This window comes from Rhinichthys klamathensis, unplaced genomic scaffold, assembly GCF_029890125.1.
Source record: "Rhinichthys klamathensis goyatoka isolate OS25496 unplaced genomic scaffold, OSU_Roscu_1.1 h1tg000185l_1, whole genome shotgun sequence".
In the NCBI taxonomy this organism is placed as follows: Eukaryota; Metazoa; Chordata; class Actinopteri; order Cypriniformes; family Leuciscidae; genus Rhinichthys; species Rhinichthys klamathensis.
In genome coordinates this window covers 1,223,378-1,238,425 of record NW_026606713.1, presented here as the reverse complement: position 1 = coordinate 1,238,425, position 15,048 = coordinate 1,223,378, and the positions used below count along the sequence as shown (strand labels likewise).

The 15,048-nt window shown below is 39.3% G+C and overlaps 1 protein-coding gene across 1 annotated transcript; it reads right to left on the bottom strand.

Annotated features, from left to right (window-relative positions):
* Positions 1 to 2,064: 2,064 nt before the first annotated feature.
* On the bottom strand, positions 2,065 to 12,251 carry LOC130095096 (cytochrome P450 2K1-like). The gene is made up of 9 exons (XM_056261752.1): positions 11,910 to 12,251; positions 11,665 to 11,827; positions 7,878 to 8,027; positions 7,630 to 7,790; positions 4,682 to 4,861; positions 2,970 to 3,111; positions 2,696 to 2,880; positions 2,475 to 2,616; positions 2,065 to 2,264 (listed from the first exon to the last, which is right to left on the bottom strand). Exons 1-9 carry the CDS (start codon positions 12,111 to 12,113, stop codon positions 2,077 to 2,079), a joined length of 1,515 nt encoding a protein of 504 aa, XP_056117727.1. The 5' UTR covers positions 12,114 to 12,251; the 3' UTR covers positions 2,065 to 2,076.
* Between the last annotated feature and the right edge of the window lie 2,797 nt (positions 12,252 to 15,048).

Sequence of the window (15,048 nt, the reverse complement as noted above, 5' to 3'; positions counted from 1 at the left end):
CAACTTTGCCTCTAGAACCATTGCTGTCAATCAAATCGTTCATTAAATATTCACGAATATGTTAAAAACCTACTTTTGCGAACTAGTCCCTGGTTTTTTGCCCGATCGGAACCAGACCAGTCTAGGACAATTCTCTGGACTCTTTAGATCAATAATTATTAAAAAAAAGTTGAACTTTGCCCTTTGGTTCACTGTAACAGGGTCATTTAGAAAAAGGGGCGTGTCAAAATACAATCAAACGCCTATAAATCAGAAATAAAAACTCAGAACTTCACAAAAATTGATGAGCACATGTGTAATAACATGGTGAAGAAGCATGCAGAGTTTCATGGAGATCGGACCATAGGTGGCGCTATAACTGTTCAAAAGCTTTAAAACCATACATTTCCTATAGTAAATTGCCTGTATTGGCTGTAAATGGTCTTTTCCATCTATGATCATATACTGTTCATATTATAATGTTCTAAACCAGTGCAGTACAATTATCTGGACTCTCTAGGTCAATAAATATCAGAAAAGGTATAACTTCTTAATTTGGATGGCTATAACAGGGTCACTTCAATATGTAGCCATGACCAAGTGTACCCAAACGCCTATATCTCTTCAATGAATGCTCAGATCTTCTTCAAATCAAGTCAGAACATGTGACACGTGACTCTAAACAAGCATGAGAAATCTCAGACAGATCGGACAAAATATGCCTCTATAACAATTAAAAAGGTGAAAATGATGAACAATGGCATATTAAGCCAATAAGTGGTTTTCTACTGCCCCCTGCTGTTTTAGATAGTAATTTTGTCATGCTACTAACTAATATTATTCTATAATTCTTATTTAGACTTTATAAAATCACTATTTTAACATTTACACTCACATTTAGTCAAAATTCATTGTCACATTGACAAATGTGAACTGAATGAGACCGTTTCATCTACAATAGAATGTGTGTGTGTAGTCCCATGTTTCTGAATAAATTCTGAATAATCTGATTAATAGCTTGCAAAGACATGAAATGCTTATAGACCATTAAAATATATTTTCATAATGACTTTGTGTGTGTGTGTTTGTGTATGTGTGTGTGAGCAAATGTCTACGTATGAGTGCCAAAGCACCTGTGAAAACACTTTATTAATAAGTAGAATGGCCAGCAGAGGGCAGCAGAAGACCACTTATTGGCTCACTCTCATTTTGACACACTTGATTTTCACCATTATTCTGTTTTTCCATGTTAACTATTATAACACAATCATTTTTTGTCAGAGTTTATCACTTCATTTTTATTGGCACTTCACATCAATTCAGCAATGTGGGAAATCATGGTAAATCACGATAGAAACATGGTAAATCATGGTAAAATATACTATTACAGTACATGGTGTATCATGGCAAATCATGCTAGCAATGTGATGAATCATGGTAAATCATGCTACAATCCTGGTAAATCATGGTAAATGTGGTATATCATGGTAAATCATCCTTTAACATGGTAAATCATGGTAAACTGTGGTAAATCATGCTAGATTCATGGTAAATCATACTGGAACATGGTAGATCATGAAAAATCACACTAAATTTGGTATATCATGGTAAATCATGCTAAAACATGGTCTATTCCATCTATGATGTCATGGTTAAATGCTTGCTACATAAAACTTAATGTCTTTTGATGCTTTTGTGCTTAACGGCCTTAAAGGCCTTAACTGCTTGAACACCGCTAAATGCTGCTAGCAGCTTTAATTTAAAATTGTATTTGATCAGTATTTATTTTATGTAGATAATTGTTTATTCTGGTATCTTGGTGGTGTAATTATTATTTATTTATTTATTCATTCAGTCATTTTTGTATTTATTTATTTATTGATGCATTTTTATATAAGGTTACTTTTGATGAGATGATACAAGTCAAGGGGTTAATCCTGCTAAAAATAATTAAATCTGTGAAACCATTAAAAAAAAAACAATACAATATGCATACATTATTTCCATACATATGTGAATTTAATCAGAACAAGTTAAATCATGTCAGGTCTTATTTAAACTGAGGTCAAATGTGATGTTTGTTTTGATTGTCCAGTTTTAGGAGCGTCTGATCGCACACAGCTTGTGTGGGGACGGATTCAAAGTGATTCCGACAATTCCTTTGAGATCCAGATCATCTCCAGACAGTCCAGGTGGAGTTGTGAAGCGGTAGCTCTGAAGGAGGGAAGTGAAGAACAAGAAGAGCTCAATCTTGGCCAAACTCTCTCCCAGACAAGCCCTTCGGCCTAAGAGAGAGAGAAGAGAGGAGAGAGAGAGAGAGAGAGAGAGAGAGAGAGAGAGAGAGAGAGAGAGAGAGAGAGAGAGAGAGAGAGAGAGAGAGAGAGAGAGAGAGAGAGAGAGAGAGAGAGAGAGAGAGAGAGAGAGAGAGAGAGAGATTGACTGCTTTTAATTCCAAATCAAATGTTTATTTAGTTTGTTTAGAGTTGAGCGTATACCTGCAGAAAAGGGCATGAAAGCATCTCTCTTGACAAACTGGCCCTTCTCATCTAGGAAGTGTTCTGGGTAAAAGCTGTTCGGTTTCTCCCATTCGCTTGGATCCTTCAAAACAGACGTCAGCAGAGGAACTACAGTGGTACCCTAGAAAATGGAGAAAAGACAATGTTCAAGATGCACATGGTCTCGTTTCTAGGCCTAAATATGTATTCTTCTGACTGACCTTCTTGATGAAGTATCCATTGAAGTGAACATCACAGCTGGTTATATGCGGCAGAGCCAAGGGAGCAATATTAGCCAGTCTCTGGATTTCATGAATCACAGCGTCTGTATACGGTAATTTCTTTCTATCTTCCACCACTGGCTGACGTCCACCGATCACTCTGTCAATCTCCTCATGAACTCGATCTGCACACAAATGCAACGTATGGTTGTTCCTTTGGACACAATTGAACTCAGCATTAAGGAAAAACTCTTGGATTTACTGTGTTTTTTACCCTGTATATGAGGGTATTTGGCCATGAGCATCAAACCCCAGCGCAGAGTCGATCCTGTCGTGTCAGTACCAGCGACAAACAGATCTGTCACAGTCATCATTAGATTCTCATCGTGAAAGTATGTGTCCTTCTTACAGGATTGCTGACAAGCAAAAATACATTCAAAATGCTCAATTAAACTTGTAATAATTAGAAAGCTGAAAGAGCCAAAGTCCAATAAGACATGCAAACTTCGGAGGAAACAAAGTTTTTTTTTTTTTTTTTTTTGAACTGTTACTTTTGGCATATGATGCAACAAGGATTGAAAAAGTCAAGAGATTTTACTAATTGGACTACCAGTCTCTGTGTAAAATTAAAATAATGATGCTTCCATGTTTCTAATACTCAAAATCTTAGGTGAAAATTGTCATTTTGATCGCCCTCTACAAAATAGGGGATTACACAGTAATTATTCATATAAATATATATATATATACACACACACACACGTGTACATATGTCACGTCCAGTTGAAGCAGAAATTAAAAGAGCAAGATCTAATTGCAGCAGTCTCTATTTATTCACAAACTCAAATATAACAATGACACTCTGATAAAAAAAAAAAAAAAAAACTTAGAACAACTATTATTGACGAAGACAGAACAAAGACTAACAAAAAACAGGCTCAGTATATAACCAAAACCAAGACATGAAACGAGAATCAGGTGCAGTGCATTAATTAAACAATGAATGACCATGGTAACAAAAGCTAACAAAAGAAACAGAACAGGAAACCAATAAGAATGCAACTGAACTCAGACAAAATGTGATAGTAACACTTTACAATAAGATCCAAATAGTTGATGTTAGTTAGTTAGCCTTAACGTGAACTAACCATGAGCAATACCAATAGAGAAATTATTCTTTTTTTTATGTAAGCACTGACTAGACGACTTTCAAATCTTAACCGATTTTAAAACTGTGGGAGGCCACAGACATAGTGGCAGTTTCAACCGATTTTTAGCATTATAATCTTCTGAATGCACACAATCGAATATTCGTCCCGGACCGCGAGACCACACACCTGTCGATTGTAGTAACATTTTCACAGTGAGACGATATCTCATGGATCAAACGTGACTTGAGAAAAAAAAAAAAAAAAAAAATGGAGGGCGATCGAAATCGTCTGCTCGATCAAGAGTCATGAGAACATGTTTGATATTTATGATTTGAGATTGTGCGGGCTCCGACGCGATCAGGAGCAGTAAAAGAATCGTAACGACACCACATAATTGAAGATTTTTTGGACAAAAAGTCGTTTGTGAGAAACCTTGAATCGGGTCACACACCCCAGATCGTCGGGGGCGCAAATCAGGCCCAAAATCAGGCTTAAAATCTTCAAGTGTGTGGCCAGCCTTAGGAAAAACATAACTGTTTATTGTTAGCTCATGTTTAGTTCATGTTAACCTGTGGCTTATTAAATAATATTCACTTTTAATTTGAATAATGTGTTTATAAATGTTAAAATTAACTATGATTAATAAATGCTTTAGAAGTATTTTTCATTGTTAGTTCATCTTAAATTAACTAATGTTTACAAAAGGAAGCTTATTGTAAAGTGTCACCAATTATATTTAGTTTTAGCATCTTTTGTGCATATTTAATTTAAGTCAAAGCTGATGATTACTTTTTATTTTCTCCTGTATTTCTATGGAACAAGGTGATTTCTGTACCTCGTCGCTCTGTTTGCGGATGAGAAAGGTGTCGACAATCCCTCTGCGGTCGTGTGGATTCAGAGTCTCCAGCCGTCCAGTGAACAACCTCGTCATTTCTGCTCTATGTTTCAACAGATTTCTTACAATAATCCTTTTGCTGTTGAGGAACGGACCCAACCACGGAAATATATTATAAAGCTGCAAGTACACACAGAGAAAAAAATGCATGTTTTAAAGTAACAACAGGTAACTTTTCAACCTTCATAATATATTTCCAAGTCTCTTGTGGTGGTACATCGACTTACAATAAGTTGAATGACACGTCTGCCATAGCCTGACGGGGTCTGTAGCGTTTTTAATCGTACTTTTAAACTTCGGGTTTCGGGTAGTAACCGGCGAACAAAGAGAACTACAAAATTCGACTGCTTTACATGCCATACGTCACTTCCACCACCACCCCCACTTCCTTAAAATCGGACTTGCGAGCCAAATGTTATAGTGATGGCCGAAGCAGCACAGAAAAACAAGAAAGCAAAGGTTTTATCGGAGCAAAGCAAAAAGAGAAAAAGAAGTGATCGCGTTAAAGGCAGAACGAGGATCAACATTGCAGAGCTGCCAACTCTCACGCATTGGCCGTGAGACACCCGCATTTGATTGGTTTCACACGCTCACACGCCACACCCCCGGTTTCTCACGCTAAATTGTCAACCCGGTCGGTCAAATGCCTGAAAGATGAGTTTATCTATAGATCTCTACCTGTTAAGCCACTCGTGATCGACAAGTTATACCGCAAATTAGTTCAAATCTCCCGGAATCTAGAGCGAGCGCGCACGCGAGACAGAGACAGTGCTCCAACGCGCGCGGACGGCAGAGAGAGAAAGCGAGCGAGAGACCGTGCGTGTGCAGGGAGCATCGAACCCCCCATCGAAAAAAGAATGCCTCTCTCTAACCTCTCTTATTCGCTAGAGTAGTAGCGAATTATCAATCTGGTAGCTAGTAAACGATATTCTATTTTTTGATGGTTAGCTATCGTTAGTATTCTCGTTCTGATTTGAACTTTGCAATCGATGAAATGCAAATAGCAAATGTTTGACCTAAAAAGTGTAGTCTACTCAACATGTACAAAGAAAGGAGGAAGAGTATTAATAAAATCATATTTTAGGATACCTAACATGTCTGTGATATTTGTTTATTTGTCTTGCCTCAAGCTATAATGCAAATCGATTTGTAAAATTTGCAATTCATTTATGGTAGCTTGATATTATAATATTGACGATATATGGTTATTATCAACCACTCAAACATTGCATTGAAGTATCATATAGAGTCAGTAAAACGGTAACCAATAGATTAGGCTACTATAATGACGCTGGCTTGTAAACGTGAGCATCGCGATCATTTGTCGTTAGAAAAAAAATAAAACCCATGAAATTATATTCATATGACATGCTGAAATATATGCCACTGTACCTGGGATGAAGACCTTTCACACGCGACGCAAGCAGAACACCTGCATGTGACCTCCTCCTACAGTGTTCAGGGCTATCATGGTTGTCAACAATTGCACGTGCATGTAGGATGACAGAGTTTACGACAGTAGAAGAGGACAATACTGTTTCCCAACTGTAGGGGGACCCCGAGAGCAAAAGTTATCTGTTGTTACTTTAAAGGGTTAGGGCCGTTACATAGTCAACGCGAGCAACGCGAGCAAGCAACGCGAGCGACGCGAGCTACGCGCTCCTTTTCATAGTACACAAGCGTCACCGGCGATGCGTGAAATGCAATACACCGATCGCGCAGTAGGGGGTAGTAGAGTCTAGAGTCGGGTCACGTTCAGATCAAAATGGCAACTGAAGAGGAGTGCATATTGCTGATTTTACATCGGCGGCAACAAAGGATGTATACGAACAAGCTCGCATAACTTTTCCTCTTCGCCCGCCATTGTATTCAAATCTTCTTCTTCTGTAAACATAATAATATACCTTTTTATGTACATTACTTGCAATGTCGCCCCCACCGACAACGCATAGTATTGCGTGCATCGGCGCGTCGCGTATCAAAAACTAGGATGACACATTTGGCTACGCATCGACGCATAATGGCGGCCGAAGCGTAGCGATGTGTAGCCTTGCGCACGCGTATGCGTACCGATGCGTTGACTATGTAAGGGCCCTTAGTTCACCCAAAAAGGAATAATCTGTCAGTAATTACTCACCCTCATGTCATTCCAAACCCGTAAGACCTTCGTTCATCTTCAGAACACAGATTAAGATATTTTTGATGAAATCCGATGGATCAGGGGGGGCTCCATTGGCAGCTATTTAATGAACACTTTGAAGGTCGAGAAAGGTAGGAAAGACATCGTAAAATAGCCTATGTGACTACAGTGGTTAAACCTTAATTTTATGAAGCGACGAGAATACTTTTTGTGAGCAAATAAACAAAATAACGACTTAATTCAGAGAGCACCACGACGCATGCGTTTGGTTATGACGCAGGAGCTGGCGTTCTGACATGTGACCAGGAAACACAGGGCTGTGTTTACAAGCAGAAGAAGACACACGCGAGGTCACGCATACGTCATGGTGCCCTCATGAACGCGTGTCGGAGACTGATACGAAAGAGAAGAAATTGTTGAATAAAGTCTTTATTTTGGCGCCAAAAAGTATTCTCGTCGCTTCATAAAATTAAGGTTGAACAACTGTAGTCACATGGACTATTTTAATGATGTCTTTCCTACCTTTCTGGACCTTCAAAGTGTTAATTAAATAGCTGTCAATGGAGCCCCCCCTGAGCCATCAGATTTCATCAAAAATATCTTAATTTGTGTTCTGAAGATGAACGAAGGTCTTACGGGTTTGAAACAACATGAGGGTGAGTAATTACTGACAGAATTTAAATTTTTCCCTTTAATGATAAAAAAAAAAAATAAGTCACCAAAAATACAGTAAAACATATTTCCATACCATCATAGGAGCCGATCCCAAAATCCGAACACTTTCAGTTGCCCTGTCGACCATTTCTTTGAATTGTGGGTCTGTGTATTCAAATCTGCTGCCGTACACAATAGATGAGATGATGTTTGACACAGCGTAGTTCACAGGTTGTGTTGTGTCGAAGGGTTTCCCTGTGAAGAGAAAACAATTGTCTCTCAATGGATCCTTTAAACTAAGAGCATGATTGCAGATGTGCATAAATGTTTTTCAGCTTGTACCTTCAAACTTATCAAACTCTCCTTTCAGATACTGAATTTCCTCTATGATTTTCTCTTCACTTCCTCTCTTGCCCATCCCGAAGTCCCGCAGGTTGCTAAGAGCGAAGCGTCGCATCTCTCTCCAGTTCTCTCCATTGGAAAAGAGGACTCCTGATCAACACAGAACATCTGACCGTGAGTCTCAACCAGGGCTGGACTGGGACAAAAAATCGGCCTGGGCATTTTGGCCCAGACTGGCCCACTACTGATCATAAACACAACCGAACTTTGCACGCCCTTGAATATGTATACCAACTCCTATTAAAACCACTAACGCCATGTAATAAGTGAATAGGAGTGAGTAAGAGTTAACAGATGAAATAACTACTAAGTTGAACTATACTCCACAGTAATCCTTAAACAAGCTATAAGCTGCATTGGGATCGCAATACCGATTTTCCCCATAGGATTTTGTGAAATCTGTGGTGAGTGCACCTCTGTCCCTCAAGGGGGGTTCGGGGGCATGCTCCCCCGTAAGAAAATTTTGTGCTTTTTAATGTTAAATTCATCAATCTGGTGCACTTTGAGAGTTAAAAATAAAGAGCTGCAACCCATATTCAGTGTGCAAATTGAACAAAGAAAAACTCAAAACTCTTTTAGTTGTGATATGTCTGTCTACATTACACTACTACATAATAATAGTTATAATATTAATCCCATGGCAGTAATAGCCATATGTTGTAAAACAAATGCACTGAAAAATAAAAGCAACTTTCATAATTAGTTTCGTACTAATTTCTATAGATAAGCACATGATCTTTTATTTTGACGGAAACGGCATCGAGCTTTTATTTTGAAGAAAAATATGGTTTACAAACTCATTACTCATTATTGTCTCATTACAATTCTAATAAAATGCGTAATCGTCAAATATGCAGATGTGTAAATAATGCGTAACTGGGTAGTGGGTTCCTACATAGCCTAATGGTGTGTTCACACCGAACGCGAATTTAATTATTTGGGCGAGTAGATTACATACAAAGTCAATGAAACGACGCATCATTCGCGCCGGGCGTTGCGAATGACGCGAATTGGGCGAGACGCGTTTGCCGCGAATGTCCTCCGCGCAAGTTGAAAAATTTGAACTCGAGCGAATGTTCAAGCGTCTAACTAAACGCGATAGACGCGTATTTGACGCTCTATTCGCGTTCGGTGTGAACACGTTGTGACAGTAGCCTAGTTCTGCTTACCACAGTTCTCTGCACTCACTCATCTCTCTCCTTTTCCGAGTCCTCGCTATCCTCATCAGACACTTGAAGGGCCTTTGAAGTTTCTTTTTCACGCTATTTCTCTGCACATTCCTTGCGTTTCTTCTCCATCGCTCTGACTATTTTGACAGATACACACTGACACTGCTCGCTCACTCAGAGCTCAAAGGGGGAGGAGTTTAAAGATGTGATTGGACCAGCCCAGTGTCAATCAAGAAAATAACCAATGGGCTGCTGATTTACGCGTTTCATCATGCGCCGTTCTGTGAGAAAAAGAAAAACCTACGCTGACTTTTTTGTCCAATGCATTACACCGGCACAAAGATCCCAGAGCCGCCAATTAAACAAAACTAAACGCAATGGGCCGCCGATGTACGAGTTTTATGGGCCGTTCAGACAAAAAAATAAAAAAAAATAAGTATGAGATGTATCGGCCCACAAAGCACGTCGGCCCACCTGGCAAATGCCCGGTATGCCCGATGGCCAGTCCAGCCCATAGACAGTATAAGAAATGGACAGAGCGATCTCATTGGAACTCAGTTGAGACAGTTGAAGCCCACTTTTAGCGAGTTTTGAGAACTTCCGTTCCTGACGCGCAGACTCAGACCGACTCAAACTAAGCTTGATGACGTGAGCAACCTGTCTGACAGACGTTAATCTTCTAGTAGCTGTGCGTGAAAACTGCCAACGTTAATCTTGCAGAGACGGGGAACTTGAGCAAAGAGTTCTTTGGCGTGAGTGAGCAGGAGTAAGTATTCCGTTGCTTTTATGGACTCATTATCTATGGGCTTCTCCCTTGACGGGGCGTCCCCCCGATTGCCTGCGAGCTTCTCCTCCTGTCTGTACGGTAACTTCTGTACAGCGCGACAGAGAGTCGAGTGGTTATGACGCAATCGTTAGCCTATTTTTACTAAATCTGTTTCTACGGGGCCATAGTGTAACATAGAAGGTAATGGAGCCCTTTATACATTGTCGTGTTTCTTTAGAAATAAATAATGGACAAATGGAGTCTTTAAACGCCTCAGATGTAAAGTTATTCGCTGTCAAAGTGACGCAAAAATGAATGGGAGTCAATGGAAATGCTAACGCAAGTGAAGTTCTGCTACAACATGGCGGCACCCGGCCGGCTTCAACTTCCGGTCGATGGATTACCCCCTTGGTCCAGCCCTGGTCTCAACAACAACACAAGCAGAAAATGATTACTTTGTGAGTTAAACACACATTAACCTTATTTTTGGGATTTATATAATGCATATAAGCAAACTTTCACTGTATGTCAGGTTAATAAGCGACAAGTCAATTCACCACTAACTACACTGTAAAATCCAACAGTTGTTCTAACAAACACTTTTTAGTTAACTTTACTTAATGTCTTAATTGTAAAAAATCTAGTAATCTGTACTATTCACATAGTATGACTTTTTAACTCTTAATTCTTAACAAGTTAAGATTAATGTATTGGTTTGAGTGACACTTTGTCAAGCAAAAATAGTTTTGAGGCGGGCAAATTTTAATCGATTTTTCACTTATTTCCTCACTTCTGCAGTTATCTCACTCATTTCCCAAAGTCATCTTGAATGTTGAATTGTCAATATAGTGAACAATTTGAGAGAATATCACATAAGCTAACTCCATAAATTGATGTTGATTTTCCTTTTTGTTTGAACTCACCATTATGGTTATTAATTCCCTGCAACTTCATTTATATTATTGGAATTCTCTTCATATTGATGCAGTGATGCAACAAGAAATCACAGTTATTATTTGGTATTCTGCATGCAAAACAAAACAATGGAAACAATGAAATGTTATTTATTTTTATTAATTGTAACAATAACGATTTTTTAAAGCAAATAAAACAACAAAAAAATAGTAAAATAAAGCAATTGTATATTAGACCCTTTTCACAGATGACGTGTTTTAACAGTCATACTACTACTAATAGTAATAATAATAATTTGTTACATTTATATAGCGATTTTCTGGGTACTCAAATTGCTTTACACATGGAAGGGGGAATCTCCTCAACCACGACCATGAGCAAATGTAAATTTGTCACTACACACTACTATTCCTATTTCACCTGTTTTTTTAAGCCAATCAGTTTGCATGTTTTTTTAAGTAAGTCTAACTAATTAGATTTTACAGTATATTTATAAATGTATATGTTATTTAAAAATATATATAAAAAACTATTTTGTCACCAAATATTGCAAGGAAACCACATATACTCCTTGTTTAAAGATATAGCACACATTTCCAAGCCAACAAAAAGGCATTTTTTTATTTTTCATGGTTAAAGTAAGTTCTTCACCACCAAATGATTTGTGCATGTTTATTATGAGCTCATATTAGTGTAAAATTTAATGAAAACACATTTATACTTCAGTAGTTAAACCCAATTACATTGGCCTGGAGAGGAACTGAAAGGATTTGCAACATGTTTGCTTTTCAACATGTCTAGCATTTACAGTTTGTTCTGTACATTACGTTTCTATACATTCATTAGAGTTGGAAAAAACAACAACAAAAAATCCTACCATGTTCGTTGTGCGTCATCGTGAAACCAGGTTCAATTTTTCGGTCGCCGAACTCTTCTCCATAGTTCACGAGAGCTTCTTTGACAGTTTTGTACCCAACTAAGACCACAGTTTTTCTGGGACCCAAAAACACTTGGAATATGTTTCCGTAAGTTTTGGACAGCTGGAGGACACAGAGAAAGACATTTACAAACAAATCTTAAAATGTTAGACCACTATTCATTTTAAATGTATCAAGTTCCTACCTCAAAAAAGGCGTCAAAGGGTCTCTCGAGGTCAAGGGTCAGCAGGTTCCCCAGCAGCGGCAGAGGTTTGGGTCCCGGTGGCTCTTTCCCCTCTTTCTGAGATCTGGATCCAGAGGAAAGCAAATACAAAACCAGAAGCAACAGCAACGCGCCCAGTAATGTACCTGTGCTGAGAAACTGCAGAAGTGACTCGATTACAGCCATTTTCTCTCTAAGCTTCTGAACTGATGCACTCGGAGATTTATAGATGCATTTACAGAGCAGGATTCTTTATTGAGAACACAAGCTGTTGGTAGCTGCAGTCATCAAGTCTGATTAAAGGGAACTTTACATGGTATCTTATAGGCATTCAGTGGGCAGTCCTTAAAGGTGTTGACCTTACACACAGCCTTAGAAGTGCCTGCTAAAACAAAAGCATCTAAAGACAATACAGAAAATCACCCCTGGTTGTGAAACTCCAGCAGACCTATCTCAAAAGAATTCAATCAACAGGATCAATGGGTTTGACAATATTATCAAACGGTTTGAGCACCATCTGGTTACGAGGACTAAGATTATGTAAACATTAACACATAGTTTGACTCTCAGTAGGAAGATCGAAGACTGACAAACCCCCCTCACTGGAAAGTCTATCAGTAAACTGATGCCATCATGTTCACCTTGAATGTCCAATACAGTGTAGTTCACCTTAGTTTTTTATGCGATGCTATGTCAGGATATAGGATCAGCAGATCTTAAACCGATTCTTAAATTTGTCATTCCATAGCAGACACCCCTCATCACAACAGGAGTCCCCTTTCATCTGCCATGATGAAAAGGACAGGACTCTAAAACTCACACCTCCAAAAGAAGTTCCACAATCAAGGAACTAGGGGGGCTGGAGATAAGCCAGCAGGTACCATTTGTGGAAGGGAAGAATGATGACATTAGCATGTCATTGACACTGACTGATCCCATCACCATTTGTCCATTGTTCACCCCAGTCCCTCAGTCCTGAGACCAAGGTGTGAATGACCACTGACTCTCAGGTGTCCCTAATGTCATTGTCAGTGGCCCACAGTTTTGCGCTGAGGAGTTTTCATTTTTCCTGAAGGCAAATGGGGTGCAACATATCCGCTCTGCGCCCTATCACGACTCTAGTAATGAGCAAGCTGAACGTTTTGTCCAAACACTCAAACACACTCTAAAAGCTTCCAGAGGTTCAGCTCAAATCCAAAAGAGACTTGATGGATTCCTGTTAACATACAGGAACACTCCACATGCTACTACAAAGGAGTCACCTGTAATGCTTTTCCTCGAGCGCAAACTACAAACCCAGCTGGATCTTCTAAAACCTAGTCTCGCCAAAACACAGTGAGTCAGTCCAAGAATGCTCAGTAGTTTCGACACCAAGAACCAAGGGCGTAGGTTTTGGCGGGGGACGCTAGGTACTAGTCCCAATCAATATTTTGAGATTACAAATTTGTCCCCACCAATATTTAGCAAGCTCCTTTGAACCGCTATTTTGATATTTGCGCTGCATTTGGATCGATTCCAACGGCCAGGACGACGACAGTACAAGATACGCCGTAATTTGATTGGCGGCGGGGTATCTGACAGGCAGCCAGGCTACGCGCGGGCCGGGACTACTTTTTGTGCTTGCACTCACTGGCAGCGAGCGGGTGGTGTGTGTGTGTGCGCGCGTGACGACGCCGACGGTAAGTTACCAGGGCTGTCTCTTGCCTGCAATATACAAAGGCCAGAGTAAAACATTTTAATATTCCATTTTTTTTGCCCCTTTTTGTACTTTGTAGATCAGCTGTCACCCAAGAAGAAGAAAGGGGACACACAAAGCTTTTTCATAAAGTAGAGTGTAAGTAGGCAAAAATAACTAGCCACACAAATAACTAGCAGTAGTAGTGACTGACCAGGCTTTCAAATGCAGATTCTACTGTGGAAAATAATATTAACTGGTGATCCTGGTTACCCAGGATACAGTTAAACCTAGCTTCTGCAATCTTTCAAGGTTAGGAGCATTTATTAGGGGTGTGCAGCACGGATAGGCTCATAGAAGTCGCGCTATCATGATAGAATGCTACGTTAGCAAGTCACTGAATTTAATTAGCCTACCTTAACTTAGAATCTTGCAGTCATAAACAGTGGATCATCTGAGACATTTTTCGTTTCTACATTCTGTTTATGTAATGTATTTGTGAGTGTAGCCTATTCAAATATAATGAATCATCATTCGATTGATAATATCCAAATAATAGTAATTTATGTTAATTTATGTTAATAATTTATGGGGGGGGGGGGGGGGGGTTCCCCCACCAAAGCTGAGACCAAACCTACGCCCATGCCAAGAACACTCTAAGTTGAGATAATTTGGTGCTCCGTCCTTGTTCGTGACTACAGGAAAGGAGAAAAATGGATACAGAAAGTAGTAATGTCCAGAAAGGTATCATTGTCAACATGGGTGCGGCTGGAACCTGGAAACGTCATGTAGATCACTTATGGAAACAAGGGGCTCAATCCTTGGGAACCCAGATGGAACCAGAAGTTTCTGCTTGTTCTGATAATTACCAGGAACATCCGGTTCAGGAGAACATAGGGGAAAAGACTGATGATCTTGTGGATGTGATAACTGATAAATCAGGGTCACGAAACATTGACAAATCACCCTCAGGGACTGTACAAACTAGAGAGACTATTAAGCGTTATCCTGCCCATCTCACTAGACCACCCGACCATTATCAAGCATCCTAATGTTGTATATGTTAAAGGAAGAAAATCATGCGTAATAGATTGAATAAGATGTGCTCGCTAAACTTTAGTTAAAGTTCAATTCAAGAAAGGAAATACCCCTTTGTTGTGAATGACCGCCTTTCATTTAAGTTAGGAGGAAATGTTAAGACAACAATTGCAGGACAACCCAGTTTTTCTAATGTCGATGTGTGATTGCGTATACCTTGAAATTGGAAAAGTAAAGTTTAAGTTGTAAGTGCCTCCATCGTGTTATTGCAATCTATAGCTCCATAGAATATAATAATATTCTGATGAACAACGAATGCAATCACAAATAATATACAGTACTGGAACAACAGACTTTTTGCACTATTTGCACTTTTGCACTATTATATTGACTGTAGGCATACAGTAT

Bases quoted from the DNA above. Each gene is read 5' to 3' on its own strand.
- LOC130095096 (XM_056261752.1), bottom strand. From the start codon at position 12,113: ATGGCTGTAATCGAGTCACTTCTGCAGTTTCTCAGCACAGGTACATTA. The intron at 4,862-7,629 runs GTATGGAAATAT...GTGTACTTGCAG, and splicing joins TGGGATCGGCTCCTATGATG to CTTTATAATATATTTCCGTG. The intron at 2,265-2,474 runs GTATACGCTCAA...TCTCTCTCTTAG, and splicing joins TTTCATGCCCTTTTCTGCAG to GCCGAAGGGCTTGTCTGGGA.